The following is an 18,720-nucleotide window of genomic DNA, read 5'->3' as shown; positions in this document are numbered from 1 at the left end:
TCTTCACAGAGAAAAGCTCCGTGGCACAGGGAAGTGAGAGGACAGCTGGCTGTACCATGTCGTTCTCTACAACAGAGCTCTAACTACAAATCTGATAGTGGGCTCCATTAGTCAACTCACCTCCAGACTCCTTAAAAGACAGCCAACCTCTGCCTGTTGGTCTCTAAGTATCCAACCCTCACTCTCAAGCCATTCATGAAGCATCTACTTTTTACAAAGAGTTTAATAAAGGAAGAATTTAGCTCACCTCTTTGGAAAGACCACCGACCCTTAGCCCCCATGACTGGAGGCCAGGGAACCCATCTGCAGACCTCACTTTCATCTCAGATTAACACATCCAGTCAGTCACGCTCAGGAATACAGACTCTTGGGGAGGCTGTGGAAACCCCTTACACAGCGGGAACATGAGGTACAGGGGTACGGTGACTGTCCCAGGCTACATAACTGTTTGCTGGCAGAGCTCACTTCATGACCATTTCTACCACCCCACCCCACCCCACCCCACCTCTACACTGCTGCTACATAGATGCTGGCTCATAAACTCTGCACCTTGTTCCCAGGTAAACCTCCAATTTAAAATCATCTTCAAGTGTATGCCAAGATTTCCTTCCCATCTTCTGGAATTCTTTAAATGTGTGTTTTACGAAACTGCAGTAACATCATCTTCAATGTTCATGTATAAACTTACAATGTTAAAGTCAATAAAATACAGATAACATATCATTTGTGACAAATATACAAAAATTACTCTTCGGCCTTGTTTCATGAGGTTCTCAGTGTTTTTAATCCTCTACAACAGGCCCTAGTTAAAAAAATAATAATAAATCTTAAAATTTCTTTAGTTAAAGCAAATACTACTCAGACCTTTAACAGAACAGTTGAGCTGCATAAGTGAAGTATCAAGTTCATCATACGTACTTAAAGCTCTAGAATGATCCGGATTCCTTATTCCCTTTGCTCGTAACCTCTGAAGAAGAACTGTTGAGGACAACTGTTTTACAAGATATACTGCCATGGAATAGGTCTGGAAAAAAAAAGATGTAGAAAAAACAAACGACATATGTAAGTAAATAGCACATCTGCTGTATTTGCACAGAGATAGGGAGAGAAAACTAATGCTTATTAAGACATCTACTGTGTGTCAAAGCACTCCTGGGTGTTTTCATGAACAGCAATTCATTTGATCCTAACTAAAGAGGAAAGTAAAGTATACAGAAGTAAAAGAGCCTGCCCTAAATTCTATACCTTTCAAGTAACAAACCTAGAATTTAAAACCAGGTCTGTCATGCTTATGTATTATTCTGACTACCTATACTTGAGCTAATAAATTTAAGGCACTTATATGAAAAAACATTGTTTAGGCTAAAGATAAACGAAGGCAAGTAAGGTGTCAAAGTTACAAATTCTATTTGGTAGATAACAGATCTAAAATTGTAGCTATTTAAAAAATTACAAGTGAGACTGGCTTCCTAATCCTAATCTGTAACTCTTAACCTATCTCTATACCTTTGACCAGTCCCTAAAAAGACCCTACCTAGGCTATTATCACACAAGCAGAGGAGAACTACTAAAGATGATTTTTAAAAAGAAGCTGCTGGTTTGGCAACTGAGTGGATGAATATCATTACCAGCCAAGGAACTATGCAGAGATGGTATCGTGAGAAAGCGATACAGAAAATATCAACAAGTCAAGGCGCAGTGTGAAGGGCGCGTGGCTGGATAAGAGGAAGAAAAGAGGGCAAAGGCTTATGATCTAAAAGAGATGGATCAAGAGGAAGATTGAGAGACTTGAAAAGAAACAAAGGAAAGATAATTGCTACCATCCTGTATTTTATAGCCATACACAGTTCTCAAAGTACTCTTAACATGTACCGAGTACTGCATTTAAAGTTTGCAGAGGGTCTGTTAAGAGATCAAAGAGCTGATGAAACCGCAACACACAGAGATTTATGTCATCTGCTCATGACCATGCAGCCGCCTGGTGGCAGAGCAGGCGCTAGAGACCAAGAGGAACAGCAGGGACGCCAGGACAGGGGCCTCAGTTCTCAAGTCCGCGGCGCTTCTCTGCAGTTCTCAGTTCCGCACAGCCTACCAGCTCTGAAACGCCTTCCTTCGTCCATTGTGCCACCCAACTCTCAGTTACATTTCACACTTCCAAAAATGGATTCCTTTCTTTTGGCAACATCCTATAGTACCTTTGGGAAGTCAAATTTTCTTTCAATTTTCAGAAACCTACCCATGTGCATATGCTATACATTTTCTGGGGATAAAAATAAAGTATTAAAAAATCTAATTTACTTTCACTAATAAATCTCATAATTAAAAAAAAAAAAACTTAAAATTTCCCTACATTTTAAAGCATACACCATAAGCTTCTTTTAGGGGAAAAAACCTCAGTCACAATTACTACGTATCTGCTTAATGCTTCAAGTATGATGAAAACTAGAGAAATGCTAATTAACACTGTGAAATTATGTACTGACAGCTTGAATCTTCAGAACTTGGAATTACCCTACGGCTCTATATAAATATTTAAGAAGAGATCAAGTGAAAACCACAATTCCATGAAAAGGTATGTTCACTCTAGTTAGAACATGTAACCAAAAAGGAGGTTAGGGGGAGATGCAAAAAAGAACATTAGGTTCACTTGTCCTGATAATGTGGACTTCAACTTTATGAGTATATCATATAAAATAGGTCCACCAGCAAACCTCCTAAAACTTCAAAATGGTATAGTTATGAAGATGCCATTATATTCCCGTTAACCCTTCACAGTAGCAACTAATTACATCTAATGAGTGATAGACTGGCTTACACTACTGTTTTTTTCAAGTCTTCGAAAATTATAAAGTCTATAAAACACTTCCTCCATAACTGAAATACAATCTATTCATTATGTATTATTTATACTAAGATCTAAATAATTTCTCTCTAAATAGTGAGTTTAGTAAAGACTCAATGCAGTGATTACCTTGGGGTAGGAAAAGAAGCTAAAATATCATTCACTAATAGTTCTCCATTTCATTTGAAAAGACAGTTAAAACATTTCTCAACAGCTACCAATCACACAAAGTTATCCACAAAATGCTAAGGGATTCTACAGCAACCATTTACAATACCTTCAAAACTGAATTAAAATGGTGAACTAACAACAAACTAATAAGTTATCTTCTGGGTTTCAGAAAAGAATAAATTTCTTTCCATGTTTTACTTCAAAAAGAAGGCCGCCAACTCACAGGCCTAAAATATTCAGAGCTGCAGCTCAGAAGCCCGCCCTGGGAGAGACCTCCTGCTCTCCCCCAGTGTCAGCCTTTTTCATATTTCAACAAAATCACCCCCTGCTCCTTCACTGGGCTGTACTTCTTACACACAAAAACAAAACTAAGGATTTCCAACACTCTCTGAAAGGGAAGGAAGGCAGGGAACTCCTAAACACCCTAGAAGCAAAACAATCGTAAGGATTTTTAAAATGTTACTAGTCAAAGGGAAAAATATAACCCTGACAGATGTCAGAAAGACTCTGCTAAAAGCCAAAACTCATTTCTAAAACAGATATCCAGTAAGAGGGAAATAAGGATATATCATTGGCATAATTAAGTTCTACCAAAACTCAATGGCTATTATAATTGCTGTAAGCAGCAGTATCCTCAGTGACACAAACCCATCAAATATGTCCACTAGCACCTGTGTAACTTAACACTGTTCACAAAGGTTTAGCCAGGAGAGTCAGAACAAGAAATAATGAAGGTAAGTGTTAGGGCTAGCATATGATGCATCTCAAGCTCAAACTGCCTAGTTGGAAATACCAAATTATCAACTAAAAAGCTATTGGAACCAAGATATGAATTTAGATATGAAGTAAATATCCAATAATAATTAGCTTTTTAAAAAAACAATAAATACTTTAGAAAATATCATAGAAAATATATTTGCAATAGCAGTAATAATAACCAACACACAAGTTAACACAAAATATGCAGGACGTAGAAGAAACTTGTTAAATTCCTGAGGAACACCAAAGATAATTTGAGTAGGTAGAGAAAAACACCATTGTTAGAATGAGTATATTAAACATTTTGAGTTAATAAATTCCCCCATCTTAATTTACCATTCTAAGGGATCTCATCCAAATTCTCTGAAAGATGGAAGTGAAAGGAGGAGAGGAAATGTAATCAGGTAATTCTACAGTTCAGCCAGAATAAACGGGAGGAGAAAACAAAGGAGGCCACGTCTCAGTCTCCGCGGTAACTTTCCAACCTCCACTACCCTCACAAACCTTCCGTCTTCCCTTAACTTCAGAGAGGGAAGAGACGTCATCCAGCCATCACCTCTCCAGGACCGGACACTCGCTTGCTCATCCAGTTCTTTTATCCTTCCAGTAGAGAAATGACCCTCTGCACTGCCGCTAGTTCCTCCAACTATGCAGTCCACTCCTGATTTCTATCCCTCCTTCTCCTGCACATTTAATCTCTTGCTCTCCCCTCCAAACAAGTAACTCTGTCATCTCACACTTCAGACTTCCGCACACTTACCCTCTCCAAGTCTGCTCAGTGTTGCTTCCCGTCTCCTTCCTTCCTGAGACTCTGTCTCTTGGCTTCTTGCACCCACCCTGCAGACTGCCCCACCACTGCCCCTGTCTCCCCATGTCGTCTGCAGCTTTCTCTCCTCCTGGGGTTAAATGTTGTGGGACCTCAAGAGTAGGTCTTGGGCACTCTTCTCTGCCTGCCTGATGCATTCCAGCTTTTCCTGTGTGGCTCCAGCAATCACTAATACACGGATGCCTCACACACTTTTTTTTCTCTCTAGCCCAAACCTCCTCTGAGCCTGTGTGCCCAACTGCCTACTCAGGATGTCTAAAACTCAAAACCTCCAAAACTGAATTCAGGATGTTCTCCCTCTGGTTCAGGGGTGGGGCCTACCCAAGGCCTGCAAAATCATCTAGTCTGGCCCTGCCAAGGCAACTGCAGGTGGGTCTTGAAATTCAATCAGCCTATAGCAAGCTAATTTGTAAGCTGACAATTTTGTAAGGCCACAACTTATGTTATAAATATCCAAATGGCCCTTGGCAGAGAAAAGATAAACTCTCCACCCTTGCTCTAGCCCTTCAATGCCTCCTTTTCCAAAGCAAAGCACAGCACAACACATGTAACATCAGTCATTTTGCAGTGTTTCATTGAGCCAGAAACCAAGGGAACATCTATGACGTCTCTCTTTCTCCGAGCACCCACTTCCAATCCATCACAAACCTGTGGATTTCCCACTCATCCCCATTCTACTGCCAGCACTCTAGGTTAAGAATCTCTCTCATCAATACCTCTCCAAAGCTGGTTCCTAAGATGTAGCCTCCTGGCATGATTCTGGCGCTATTCAAGTTGTTACCACTAGAACAGAAATATGATAAAAGAGAAGACTCTTGGGGCCGGCCTTCTGGTGCAGTGAGCTAAGACGCTGCCTTCCCACATGAGCACCGGTTCGAGCTGCTCCACTTCTGATGCAGCTTCCTGCTAATGTGCCTGAGAAAGCAGCAGAAGACAGCTCAAGTCCTTGGGCCCCTGACACTCACTTGGGAGACCCAGCTGGAGTTCTAGGCGTCTGGCTTAGCCCTGGTCCAGCCCTGGCCAATGCAGACATTTAGGGAGTGAACCAGGGGATGGAAGCTCTCTCCAGCTGTCTTTCCCTGTCACTCTGCCTTGTAAACAAATAACTCTTCTGAGAGTGAGAACCCGTAACTTTAACACTACCTATAAAGCCCTATTTCATCCCTCCAGCCCCGTCCACACTGCTCTTCCCCACTCTCTGCACCCTGGTCACAGCAGATCCCTTTTTGTGTCATTCACAAAACCAAGCCGTCTCAGGCCAGTGGGCCGCTGTGCAGGTGGCTTCCTCTGAGCATTCACCTAATGAGTGATTAGACTTCTCTCAGCTCTTGGCTCTGTCACTATTTCCTCAGGGAAGCCCTCTCTGACCTCTCTCTCCAGTTCAGATTGCCTTTCTGTCCTTTCTAAAGTACCACCTCCTAAAATGTGCTCTTCTCCTTCATAGTACTCAAGGTAAGTTCAGGTTTTTTGTGTGACCACCTGTCTCCTAGATCTCAGATCCCACAAGAGCAAGAAACCTCTTTTTCTCCCTGTCAGTTGTGAGTTACTATGAATGGCACACAAAAAATTCAACCAAATTAGTGGATTGACAGGAATGAATACTTCAAAGCTGTAATTTACAAATTGCAACTTTCAGTGGCTGGCATGGCACAACAGGTTAAAATCCTGGCCTGAAGCGCTGGCATCCCATATGGGCATCGGTTCTGGTCCTGCTGCTCCTTTTCTGATCCAGCTCTCTGCTGGAAAGGCAATAGAGCATGCCCCAAGTCCTTGGGACCCTGCATCCGCGTGGGAGACCTGGAGGAAGCTCCTGGGTCCTGGCTTCAGATCGGCGCAGCTCCGGCCATTGCAGCCATCTGGGGAGTGAACCAGTGGATGGAAGACCTCTCTCTCTACCTCTCTCTATAACTCTGTCTTTCAAATAAATAAATCTTTTAAAAAGATTTATTTTAAAAAAGATTTTATTTATTTATTGCAACTTTTAAAACATTTTCCCAGAAAAAGGTAGACCAAAAAATTATAGAAACAGTTCAGGATATGTAAAAAATTAAATATATAACTATAACAACCCAGGATATGTAAAAATTAAATATGTAATACTGGCCTAAGAATCAGCATTTATTTAGTTAATGGTGTTAGAACTAGTTACTTAAAAAATCAAAGTGATTAAATCTTGCCACATAGAAATCTGAGATGGTGTAAATATTTAAATGCAAAACATGAAAACTTTAAAAAGTCTAGAAGAAAATATAAACAGACATACACATAAACTTGGGAAGGGCAAACAGACCAAGTACAAGGGTAGAGGGGAAGATTAGAAAGGAAAAACCTGGCTAAGATTTGGCTCCATAATAAGTTAGTCTCTCACATACTATATAATAACGCAAATAAAAACAAAAGACAAACTGGAAACATGTATTTGTATGTGACAAAAAGTTACGTTTCAACATATGAATAATATACATGTCATTAAGAAAAATAGCAACAGAGACACAGACATGGATACGATATTAAATAATCATAAACGTAAAACATGCTGACTACTGAATGGAACACTAATTAAGGCAAAGCAGTACCGTTAGTTACCTAATGAAATTGGTAAGAATTTTAAAGAAGATAACAGTGTGGCATGAGAATAAACAGTGAAAATAACAGGATAAATTTATACAATATCTTGTGGGAAGCCAATCTTTTGAGCTACACAAAATTCCTTGAAATCCCCCAGGCTTTTGACTCCGCAGTTCCACTTTGAGAGCCTGCCCTAAGGAAATGATCAGGCACACATGCACAGCTGCAGCTACGAGAAGGGTCTTCAGATCAATCAATAAATCAAGTTAGTGTTCAACAGAAGGAAACAGGCTAACAATCAAGGCATGGTCATACTGGAATATGATGTAGCCGTTTAAAAGAAAGCAGGAGAAGGTGTAATGACATAGGAAGACATGATAACTCACTGAGTGAAAAGACAGGACTATAAAATGCTAGATACTGCATGATGTCGTTTTTCAAATGAGAACATGTTGAAAATTCATTGTGAAACAAAAATAAACCCTTTTGCAACTCTTTTTACAGTATCATTTACATATAAGCTCAAGTAGCCATGGTGATTAACCCTTCTTTGTAATACGAAGATCTGGCAGACACAAAAATTTACTTACTCTTCCAATTTCTGCAGTCCAAGAGACAACAATGGTGTTTGGTACTGTTGTGGACAACCGGACAAGTGAAGTTATGTTAATTGGTCGGCTGGGTCGCTTTGGTTCCACGCCATTTTTAGTAGGTGGAAGGTAACCCTGAGATTGAAACATAATTTATTTCAACTGATTATTTCCACAAGCATTTCAACTTCTATTCCTTAAAAAAAAAGTACAAACTATACAATAGAAAAAATGTTTTCATTATAAAGTAAAGGAGCAAACAGTTGTTAAAGAGTTTCCAGTTATCCTGTTCTTATTTCTCTAAACAATCTTACAGTATCATTACTGTAAGCCTGAGAAAAATATAAATATTTTAAACTTAAGAATCAGAAGCGTCCATAAATAGCTTGGATAGGTATTCAGGAATATATTCAAGCGTAAGAGAAATAGTGTGCACCTGTACTCCATTTAGGCACAGCCTTCTTCACATCTCCATTCTACCACAGGCTTACAGACTGACATGAGCATAACTAAGATATTGCTGAAACAACTGCTTTCCCCCAAAACCCAATATAACACTAAGGCTTCCACGCCCAACTCCAAATCCTAGATTTGTCTCCACAGTTAATGACACAGCACCTAACTGTACAGAGTTGGTATAAATGTTTAGCTCAGCCACATGAATATATATCCAAAATGAAACTGTCTTCTTAATGAATGATTATGATGAACAATAGCTATGATGACTTATAAATGAGTTATGCTAGCAATGTATTTTAAAAATTAGCTTTTAGGACTTACTGGAAGGCTACAAGGTTTTGTATTCACTTTCACACAAAGATTAGGTGGGAAGTGATCTTCCTGCGGGCAACTGGTTTCTGATAAACAAAACCTAAACAATAAAGGACAAGTTTAAGATTTTTATTAAAGGATGACTTCATTAATTTTTTTCAATAATTAATCTAAAAGATAGCCAACTTAAAAAAAACTACAAAAACTAGACATTTTACATGATGAATAAGCATATGTAAACTGCCCTAAAATACAGAATTCTGACGATGCAGAGTTTTAGCAATCAGGACATGTGCCAATCATCTATTTAAACAAGCTATGAGGAGCATTATTTTCTGTGGATATTAAAAGGTGTTAAGAGAAAGAAAAAGGTTCTGTAGTTGAATGAACAAGAAATTTCCCAAAGCAAAATAATGAAACTAAGCTTAACACAGAACTTCTCAGAGGTTTTAACAGCTAGTATCCATTACAAATCTCCAACAGGAAGACACAGTATGCAGTATTTATGAAATTTATTTGCCTACGAACTACTTTACTGATTCTTAGCAAAAAAAAACAAAAACTGAACATGCTATAAAATCATGTACAGGATCAAGTTCTGTCCAGTAAGCCAAGGTTCCCTTTATTCCTTAAGAACTGAAGGTGCTAAACATTATTTAAGCTATAGCTACAGGAATCTGAAATATTATTTTAGAAACCGCAAGAAAACAATGTTTCTAAATTACAAGCATAATCTGTTGGGAAAACCAAGGAAGCTAGATAATTTGTAACTTCTCATTTTATTCTCTGCTAAATAGATCAAGAATTTGTTATTTAAGACATCTATTCTTTTTACTTCTTATTCCCAATATACATCTGAAGCTCATCCCCACCTTTACAGAACTCTCACAGCACTTTTGAGTTATACAGTGGAAAGAATATTCTGTGAAACACTCAACATCTGCAAACATCTCTCAACACCTACGATGTGAGGTCTTTCCCTCCAGGCCATGGAATCTGTGTGGGCATGGTTCACAAAACAACATAATTTGTCTATGTGAAATTTTATGAGAACAGTATATATACATCTTTCAGGAAAAATAATCCATAACCTGCATCAATCAAGAGGACTAGGGTTCTATAAAAAAGTTAACTACTGGCCTACAAAGATTTTTCAGAAATAAACTTGGCAAACAGATGTCAAAACTGAACAGGATCACTATTTTTTTTTTTAAAGATTTATTTATTTATTTGAGAGGCAGAGTTACAGACAGAGAAAGGGAGAGACAGACAGAGAGGTCTTCCATCTGCTGGCCCCATGGCCAAATGGCTGCAACAGCCAGAACTGGGCCAAGCCGTAGTCAGGAGTCTCTTCTGGGTCTCCCATGTGGGTGCAGGGGACTAAGCACCCAGGCCCTCCTCCACTACTTTCCCAGGTGCATTAGCAGTGAGCTGAATCAGAAGTGGAGCAGCCAGGTGCCATATGGGATGCTGGCTTCGCAGGCAGAGACTGAGCCTATTATGCTACAGCATTGGCCACATCACAGAACCCTAGTAGAAACTTCTACAACGGGGAGATCTTTTTTTTTTTTTTGGTAATTTATTTGAAATGCAAAGTTACAGAGAGAGGAGGAGAGACAGACAGAGAAAGATCTTCCACTAGCTGGTTCACTCCCCAAATGGCTCCAATGGCCGGGGCTGGGCCAGGCAGAAGCCAGGAGCCTAGATCTTTTTTCGGGTCCCTTACGTAGGTGCAGGGGCCCAGCACCTGGGCCATATTCTGCTGCTTTTCTAGGCACCATTAGCAGAGTGTTGGATCGGAAGTGAAGCAGCTGGGTCTTGAACCAGTGCCCAAGTAGAATACCAGAGTCACAGGCAGAGGCTTAACCTATTATGCCATGATGCCAGCCCAACAGGCTAGATCTTTATACTGCAAAATGAAAGCATGCTGTAGCTTTTAATCGACTAATCCAATGCAGTGAGTAACTTGAAACTTGGACCCTATTTGCCGAAAGCTCAGGAAAAGAATAATATGACAAGTCGACTCCTATTCAACTAAGTAAAAAACTGAAAATATAAACTACCCAACCAACTGAAGGTAAATGGGAAAAAAGCAGAAAGTTTCTGTGAAGCAGTTCACATGGCAGGTGGGGAAATGAAGAGAGTGAACAGGTACATAAATGCAAACACTGACCCTAATTCTGACCAAATTAATTCATTCTTTAGGTAAACATTTATAATTAGGCTACGAGATGGGTATATATTCCTAACTTAAATAATACACTAGGGTTTCTGACCTAGTAATGGGGCATCTGTAGCAGGAGAGGAACTATTTTGTTAAAACACAAAGAACCACCTAACAATTACCAAATATAAAACAAAATGGTTCATCTGTTCACCAAGTTCTAGAAATAAACTTGTATTAGAAATGGCTGAAGAGCAGTTAAGAGTCAACCCACATCTGATATTGATATGGGACGGCCCTGGTTCAAGTCCCAGCTCTGCTTCCAATCCAGCTTCCTGCTATGCACACCCCGGGAGACAGCAGGTGAGGACTCAAGCGGCTGGGTCTCTGTCACCCAAGTGGAAGACTTGGATGGAGTTCTGGGATATCATGGGCATTTACAGAGTCAATCAGTGGACAGAAGATCTCTCTGTCTCTCTACCTTTCAAGTAAATAAAAATAAATAAATCTTTCTAAAAATGGCTAAAACATTTTTAACTATCAATACTCCCCTGGAATCTCTGAATTAGACAGTTGACTGCTCTTAGAAAGATAGCCTCCCTTCGGAATGTTGCAGCTTTACAGAACAGATGTATATTCCTATAAAACACTGAGGACAGTACCTAAATCTTCAATTCTAGAGCTCTGGTTTCCAAGGTTTATTGTGGTCTTGAGGTCTCTTTCTTTAAGTGAAAATTAAGCAAGAAGGCCAAACAAGCAAAACTAATTAAAAAGATAAAAACACCTCTACTTTGGTTGCTTTGGGTCAGTGTGTTTGTGTACCCCTCTAAGGGTGGCTCTATGCAACAGTCTGAAAAACACTGTTTTAAAGGATTATACCACACACTAGTAAGCACAAAAGGCAACATAAACTGTCAAGGCAGGAAGTAAAGAAGGTTACAGCAGTATGTAATTACTTATGAAGGCATCATATTTTCATCCTTTATTCAGTCATCCTCACTGTCTGTCCCTGACAGGACAAAGTACACTTTCCACACAGAATCATGTTTGTCAGTCCCTCCAAAACCAACAGATTTCCATCAGTTTGTTGGGGTAAGATTCTGTCCTATTGTTTTATGGTGTAAAAGACAGCAAGTACCGTTGTATCTTTGCTAGCATCTTTGACCCGAGCTCTCCTCTGCTTTCTCACTGTCTTCACCTTACTGCCTGCAGGCCTCGATCTGAGGTTTTGACACAGTTCCAGCAGGTGTTGGCTGGGCAAGTGCTTCCACTTCATCTTTTTTCTGACCTACTAGCTGGTTGACAATTATTTATGTACTAAATTCAGTGTCTGATTATCAAGACTACACTATCTGTGTGATTTATCCTCCCCACAACAAGGAAAAACTTACTGAAGAAAACAACTGTCTCATAGTTCTACCCCTATGACAGCAAGAACAGTGTGGAGGGTGGGCACTTGGTGCAGCAGCTGAGACACTGCTCTGGGACTGTCCACAACTCTTATCAGCGTCCCTGGGTTTCAGCTGGAGTTCTGTTCCTGAGCCCAGCTTCCTGCTATGTGGCAGCTCAAGTAGTTGAGTCCCTGTCATCCACATGGGAGATCCAAACTAAGTTCCCAGCTACTGGCTTTGAACTTGGCTGTTGCGTACAGTATGGGAGTGGACCAGCAAATGGGAGATTTCTCTCTGTCTCTCTTTCAAATAAAACAAAGTTTTTAAAAGAACAATATGGAAAAAAGAAAAAAAAAGTACAAAAAAAGAAAGAAAGAAAGAAAAGGACAATATGGAGCACTCAGGTTCCTACATGGTCAATGAATAGCAGGAGCAGAATGAGACTGGCTTATGTAAGAGAGAGGCATGTTAATATAAAAGATTAGACATTCTAAGAAGAAATGAGTGGGCTAAGGAAAGCTGAGTAAGAGGCAGCTATTGAGGCCACGTGAGAAAATTGTGTTAACTCCAAAAATTTTGAAGAGATGTGACATATAGAGTTTCCAATTAGAGCATATTTAAATTAATGGTTTAAAAAACAGGACAAAGCAAATCAGAATATTTCAGTGTTTGCTGGCTCATGAAACACTGTAGAATTAAATATTAGTCCCTTACCTAGAATAATTTGCCTCTTATGATAAAGTCCTTGCTTTTACAAAACTTGGTTTTTCTAAAGAGCTGACCACTATGATATTAAGATATTATTAGCTGGAGCTTCTTAACCAACTGGGAGCAACTAGAGTAGAGAAATGTGGTGATATATATGAATTGCTGTACTAAAATCTAAATTGGAAAAAAATTAGGATATTGCCCAATAGAATGCTTTCGCTTATCTGAATATCTGAACTCAGTATTTTTAATGCACTTATTGAAAACAAGGCAAATTTAAAAATTAATCTTTAGGGAATATTATCTCTAAAATCTGGATATATACTATAGTCGGCACTGTACCTTAACTGGACCTGCACTGTGAAGTCACATTTGGTCCCCGAAATATCCCTAGAACAGACAGAGTGAGAATTACAACTCCATAATTTTCACAATATGCTCATTCAAGTTGATTCAAAGACACTGTTACACCAGTAAACTTTTTCAAGTTATCCATTATACCTATCCTCAGAGTAACTAACACACTACAATATTTTCAATTCTAATATTTGTGACATTAATATTCTCACCTAATATACTGCTTTTTAAAACTACTTATAATAGGCAGGACTGAATTCAAAGGCCAAATTCCAAGTTAAACTTGAAGACAACTTACATGGAACTACTGATCTGTTGCACTTGTTGTGGTGTCAATGCAAATGCAAAACAGGTTTCTCGAAAGCGCTGACTGTTGTCTGATGCTAAAGAAGATAAAAATAATTTTAATGACTTTTAAATTCATCAACAGAGAAGGCAACAGCAACAAACACACTCACATGTCTTGAATTGGGGACATACTCTAGAGATGAAATAAGGTGATTAAAGCACTGAAAAATAAAAAAGGGGCTGGTTATCACAAAAATAGCTAATTCTAGAAATAAGATTGGGGTTCAAATTCAGAAAATACATAAGTGAAGAAAGACAATAGAAAATTATCTAAGCATATAAATGTTTACATCTAAAAAGCACACTTATATAAAAAACACATGGATACTAATATTTCTTACAATAATATTAATCCATTTAAAGACAACGTTTTCTGTTGTCGCACAGTGGGTTAAGCCACTGCCTTCGATACAGGCATCCCATGTCAGCATGCCAGTTCAAGTCCCAGCTGCTCTACTTCTGATCCTGCTTCCTGCTAATTCTTAGTCTGAGAAAGCAGCAAAAGATATTCAAGCACTTGGGCCTCTGCCATCCACATGGGAGACCTGATGGAGTTCCAGGTTCCTGGCTTCAGCTGGACTCATCCCTAGCTGTTGCAGCCATTTACAGAGTGAATCAGTGGATGAAAGAGCTCCAAGATGTCCCCATCCCGCCAAATCTGTCACTCTTTCATATAAATAATTTTTTTCACATCTTAAAAAAATAATGGTTTCTGAGCTCAGTAACACATGTACTTGCCTGGAGACCTATATAATTGACATGGCATTTGGTCATTAAGGCAAATTAAGATTTTTATCAACTCCTGTTTTACTATTCTATGCAAATTCTTTTTTTAAAAATTTTATTTATTTGAAAGGCAGCAACAAAAGAGATCGAGAGAGACAGAGAGGTTATCTTCCACTCCACTGGTTCACTCCTCAAATGGCCTCAATGGCCAGGGGTAGGCCAGACCCAAGTCAGGAACTTCCAGCTCTATCCAGGTCTCCCATGCAGTTGGCAAGGGTCCATGTTTGGGCCATCATCTACAGACGTCCTTGGCATATGAGTGGGGAGCTAGACTGTAAGTGGACAGCCAGAACCTGAACTGGAGCTCAGTATGGGATATTGGTGTTACAAGTAGTGCCTTCACCTTGTACTGTGTGATGATGCCCAGCCCCACAATGCAAGTTACACCATAAATATCACATATAATTTCTCCTATTCTTGGATGATTTGATTTCAAAATTTGCTTGTCATCATTTCGAATACAGAAGAGTTTTAAGAAGAGAAGAATAAAAAGACGAAGCAGAGTGGTGGGGAAAGAGAAAGGAGCAAGCAGTTGGGCAAGCACAGGTCAGTCTAGAGCAGGGAGCCTTACAGTGTGCTGGTACTGGCATTTAAACCCGGTAAATGAAATCATGGTCAGTATCCCTCCTGTTACTACCATTTCCTCAAGGGCTTGGTACAAAGAAACACTGAATGAATGAGTAAAGCAACAGAGAAATTTAAGAAATGTGTTTTTCCAGGTTCACTTTCTAGAAAAAAGAATCACTAAGAATTAGAAAGGGGCTCCTGGCACATGGGTTACTTAAGACCTGTGCTGAAAAAGCAGCTGAAGTTGGCTGTTTTAATCTCTGGCTTAAAATGGATTTGATGTTCCCTGCAAGCAACACTTCCTTCACAACTACTACCCAAACCGCAGTCCGTTGCATCAAAACATCTGTATACTAATATATCCCCATGAGAGGAAAGCAGCAAAGAGCACCGCTACCTCGAATTTTATCTCAATACAGGAGCATCTTTGAAAGGCTACATTTACATCTCTGCGCTGTGTGCACTGAGAAGGTTCTTTCTTAAACAACCTATTACCAAGGACCAGTTAGTTCCTAGCCAGAAAAGTTATCTTCATTGGGAAACATCGATCTGGTAATGGCTGATAACTAGGAACCAGAAATGGAGGAAAGCAAACGTTTCCCTTGTCAGGCAAGGCAAGTAACTATCTCTTTTGCTTCTTAGAGGACATTTTTGTAAGATTTTAGTCCAGTAGCCTAATTTAAATCTTTGGCTCCATTCTAAAACAGTGCTAAAATAATTTCCCAAGTACAAAAATTCTTATTATTTTCTAGGCAAAATTTCAGGTTCATTTCAGAATCTATGACTACAGTTAGGTTTTGGACACACACAGTTTTAGAGGGAAAAGATATGACTGAAATAAGCAGCTGCCTTATGCTACACACAGAGAGCAGGTTTATTACTTAATAACAATCCCTATCTACATCTCTAGTCACAGATGGATTGTAATGCTCATAGGGTTGCTACCATTTATTTGGAAAAGTGCCTTTCACACTATGTGAATTCTAGGTTTAACTGCTGATATGCCAGTGAAGACATTATAGTTTTGTTTTTTATATAGAGGGGCTGGCGCTGTGGCGTAGCAGGTAAAGATGCTGCTTGTAGTACCAGCATCCCATATGGGTGCTGGTTCGAGTCCCGCTGCTCCACCTCTGATCCAGCTCTCTGCTATGGCCTGGCAGGGCAGTGGAAGTTGGCCCAGGTCCTGCACCATCCATCGTGGGAGACCAGGAAGAAGCTCCTCCTGGCGCCTGGCTTTGGATCGGTGCAGCTCCAGCCATTGCAGCCATCTGGGGAGTAAACCAGTGGAAGGAAGAGCTTTCTGTCTCTCTCTCTCACTGTCCGTAACTCTACCTCTCAAATAAATAAATAAATTTTTTAAAAAGCAAAAAAAACCCACATAAAATTATACAGACCTGGAATCCAAACTGGTTTTGCTATTTATTTGCCATGTGACTTTAGGTACTTATTCACTGTTTCCTCTGATAACTACATACACACATACACACACTGATAGTGTTCTTTTTATTATTATTATTATTATTATTATTATTTACAGAGTGGACAGAGAGAGAGAGAGACAGAGAAAAAGGTCTTCCTTTGCCGTTGGTTCACCCTCCAATGGCCGCCGCGGCTGGCGCGCTGCGGCCAGCGCACCACGCTGATCCGATGGCAGGAGCCAGGTGCTTCTCCTGGTCTCCCATGGGGTGCAGGGCCCAAGCACTTGGGCCATCCTCCACTGCACTCCCTGGCCACAGCAGAGAGCTGGCCTGGAAGGGGGGGCAACCGGGACAGAATCTGGCGCCCCAACCGGGACTAGAACCCGGTGTGCCGGTGCCGCAAGGCTGAGGATTAGCCTAATGAGCCGCGGTGCCGGCCTCTTTTTATTATTTTTAAAAATTGACCCACAAGGGGAAGATGTTTGGTGCTTGGGACACCTGCATCCCATGTCAAAGTGCCCAGGTCAAGGCCTGGCTTCTCCGCTTCCAACCCAGCTTCCTGCTAATGCACACCCTAGGAGGCAGCAGACTCAAGTATTTGAGTCCCTACTACTCAAAGACAAATCAAGATTAAGTTCCAGGCTCCTGGCTTTGCCCCTGGTTATTGCACTGTATTTTTGTACTGGATAACAATCTCCTCGTATACTCCCTCCCCAGCATCTACTCTCTGCTTTCTTCTCAGGGCTATTCAGTAGAATGCAAATGAAGTTAAACATATTTAAAACAGGAGTTTCTTTCAGGTCTCCCACGCGGGTGCAGAGGCCCAAGGACTTGGGCCATCTTCTACTGCTATCCCAGGCCAGAAGAGAGCTGGATGGGAAGAGGAGCAGCCAGGTCTCTAACTGGCACCCATATGGCACTTCAGGCCAGGGAGTTAACCTGCTGCGCCACAGCACCGGCCCCGAATGATTATCTTTTTTAAAAATTCTATCTTTACTCTGTTTTTAACCTTTGGCTTGACTGCATTTTAATAATTAAGAACATTTTGTAGTAAACCGAAATTATCTGCCTCTGAAATGAGTTTTTTATTTATTTTATTTATTTTATTTTATTTTATTTTATTTTATTTTATTTTATTTTATTTTATTTGAAAGGCAGAGTTACAGAAACAGGGAGAGGGAGAGGGAGAGGGAGAGGGACGGGGGGAAGGAGTGAAATAGAGAGAGAGAGAGAGAGAGAGAGAGAGAGAGAGAGAGAGAGAGAGACTGATTCTTCCATCTGCTGGTTTACTCCCCAAGTGGGGTATTCCAGCTCTGGCTGGAGCTGGGCCGACATGAAGCCAGGAGCCAGGTGCTTATTCTGGGTCTTCCTCTTAAGTGCAGGGGCCCAAGCAAATAGGCCAACTTCCACTGCTTTCCCAGGCCATAGTAGAGAGTTGGATGGGATGTGGAGCAGCCAGGACTGGAACTGGCACCCACATGGGATGCTGGTACTACGGGAGGCAGCATTACCAGCTAAGCCACAGCATTGGTCCCCAGAAAAGAGTTTTTAAAGAACTCATCAGCAAATAAATCATCCTGAATTTTTGTTTTTATTTCCTTTTAAAAGTACTTTTTTGATGATATTCAAGTTATCAAGAATAAATAAATAAAGTACAGTTTTATATTTTTCTTTAAAAGGAACATTTAAGGATATATATTTGGAATGTTTAATATACTTGGAAATTTTATTGAGGTTTATTCTAATATTTGCATACATATATTCCTTCTATGCGATTTACATGGGAATTTCAAGATGTTTATGGGGAGATGCCAGTTAAGATGCCCACATCCTGTATCAGAGTACCTAGGTTCAGTCCCCGAGCTCCAGCTCCTGAGTCTAGCTGCCTGCAGAGGCAGACCTTGGGAAACCACAGGTGATGGTTCTCCCATGTGGGGAGACCTGGCCCAGCACTGGCCATTGAGGTTATTTGAGGAGTGAACTAGCAGGCAGGTCCTCTGTTGTCTGTCTCTTTCTGTCTCTCAAATAAATAAAGATTAAAGAAAACAAAGTTCATGGGATGAGCATTTGGCACAGCAGTCAAGATACCACTTGGGACACCTAAAGTCTCAGCTCAGCTGCATTCCAGCTGAAATAAAGAGATCCAGACTGAGTTCCCAGCTCCTGGCTTCTACCTGTCCAAGGCTGCTGTGGGTACGTGGGACAGTGGACCAGGAGTAGAAGATTTTGTGTGTGTGTGTGTGTGTGTGTGTGTGTACATGTGCGTATGTCTTTGTTTCACCTGCTTTTCAAATAAAGAATTTCAAAATAAACAAGTTCCTGGAAAATTCAGTTAAGTGAAATTATAAATAATGTGATTCATGCATGTAAGGTGTATTCAAAAAAAAAGTTCATGGAAAGTGTGCATTAAGAAAAAACTATGCATAGATTTCAAATTTTTTCACACCAAAATAA

The 18,720-nt window shown here is 40.2% G+C and overlaps 1 protein-coding gene across 5 annotated transcripts in view; it reads right to left on the bottom strand.

The window, feature by feature from the left end:
* The window catches only part of PIAS1 (protein inhibitor of activated STAT 1), a 140,947-nt gene that overhangs the window by 35,971 nt on the left and 86,256 nt on the right, over positions 1-18,720 (bottom strand). For all 5 annotated transcript variants that reach the window (XR_016218288.1, XM_070054406.2, XM_089310618.1 and 2 more), the window contains 5 exons: positions 13,446-13,530; positions 13,133-13,180; positions 8,537-8,627; positions 7,757-7,891; positions 919-1,024 (listed from right to left, as the gene is read on the bottom strand). Coding sequence is in view for 4 of the 5 variants with exons in the window: in XM_070054406.2 (XP_069910507.1) it covers positions 919-1,024; positions 7,757-7,891; positions 8,537-8,627; positions 13,133-13,180; positions 13,446-13,530 (465 nt within the window). In the remaining variant the exon portion in view is untranslated. The remainder of the gene's footprint in view (positions 1-918; positions 1,025-7,756; positions 7,892-8,536; positions 8,628-13,132; positions 13,181-13,445; positions 13,531-18,720) is intronic.

This window comes from Oryctolagus cuniculus, chromosome 12 (genome assembly GCF_051225735.1).
Source record: "Oryctolagus cuniculus isolate XC-2025 breed Fujian yellow rabbit chromosome 12, ASM5122573v1, whole genome shotgun sequence".
Taxonomy (NCBI): Eukaryota; Metazoa; Chordata; class Mammalia; order Lagomorpha; family Leporidae; genus Oryctolagus; species Oryctolagus cuniculus.
Note: the sequence above shows the minus strand (reverse complement) of the source record. Positions and strands in the feature narration are given on the sequence as shown.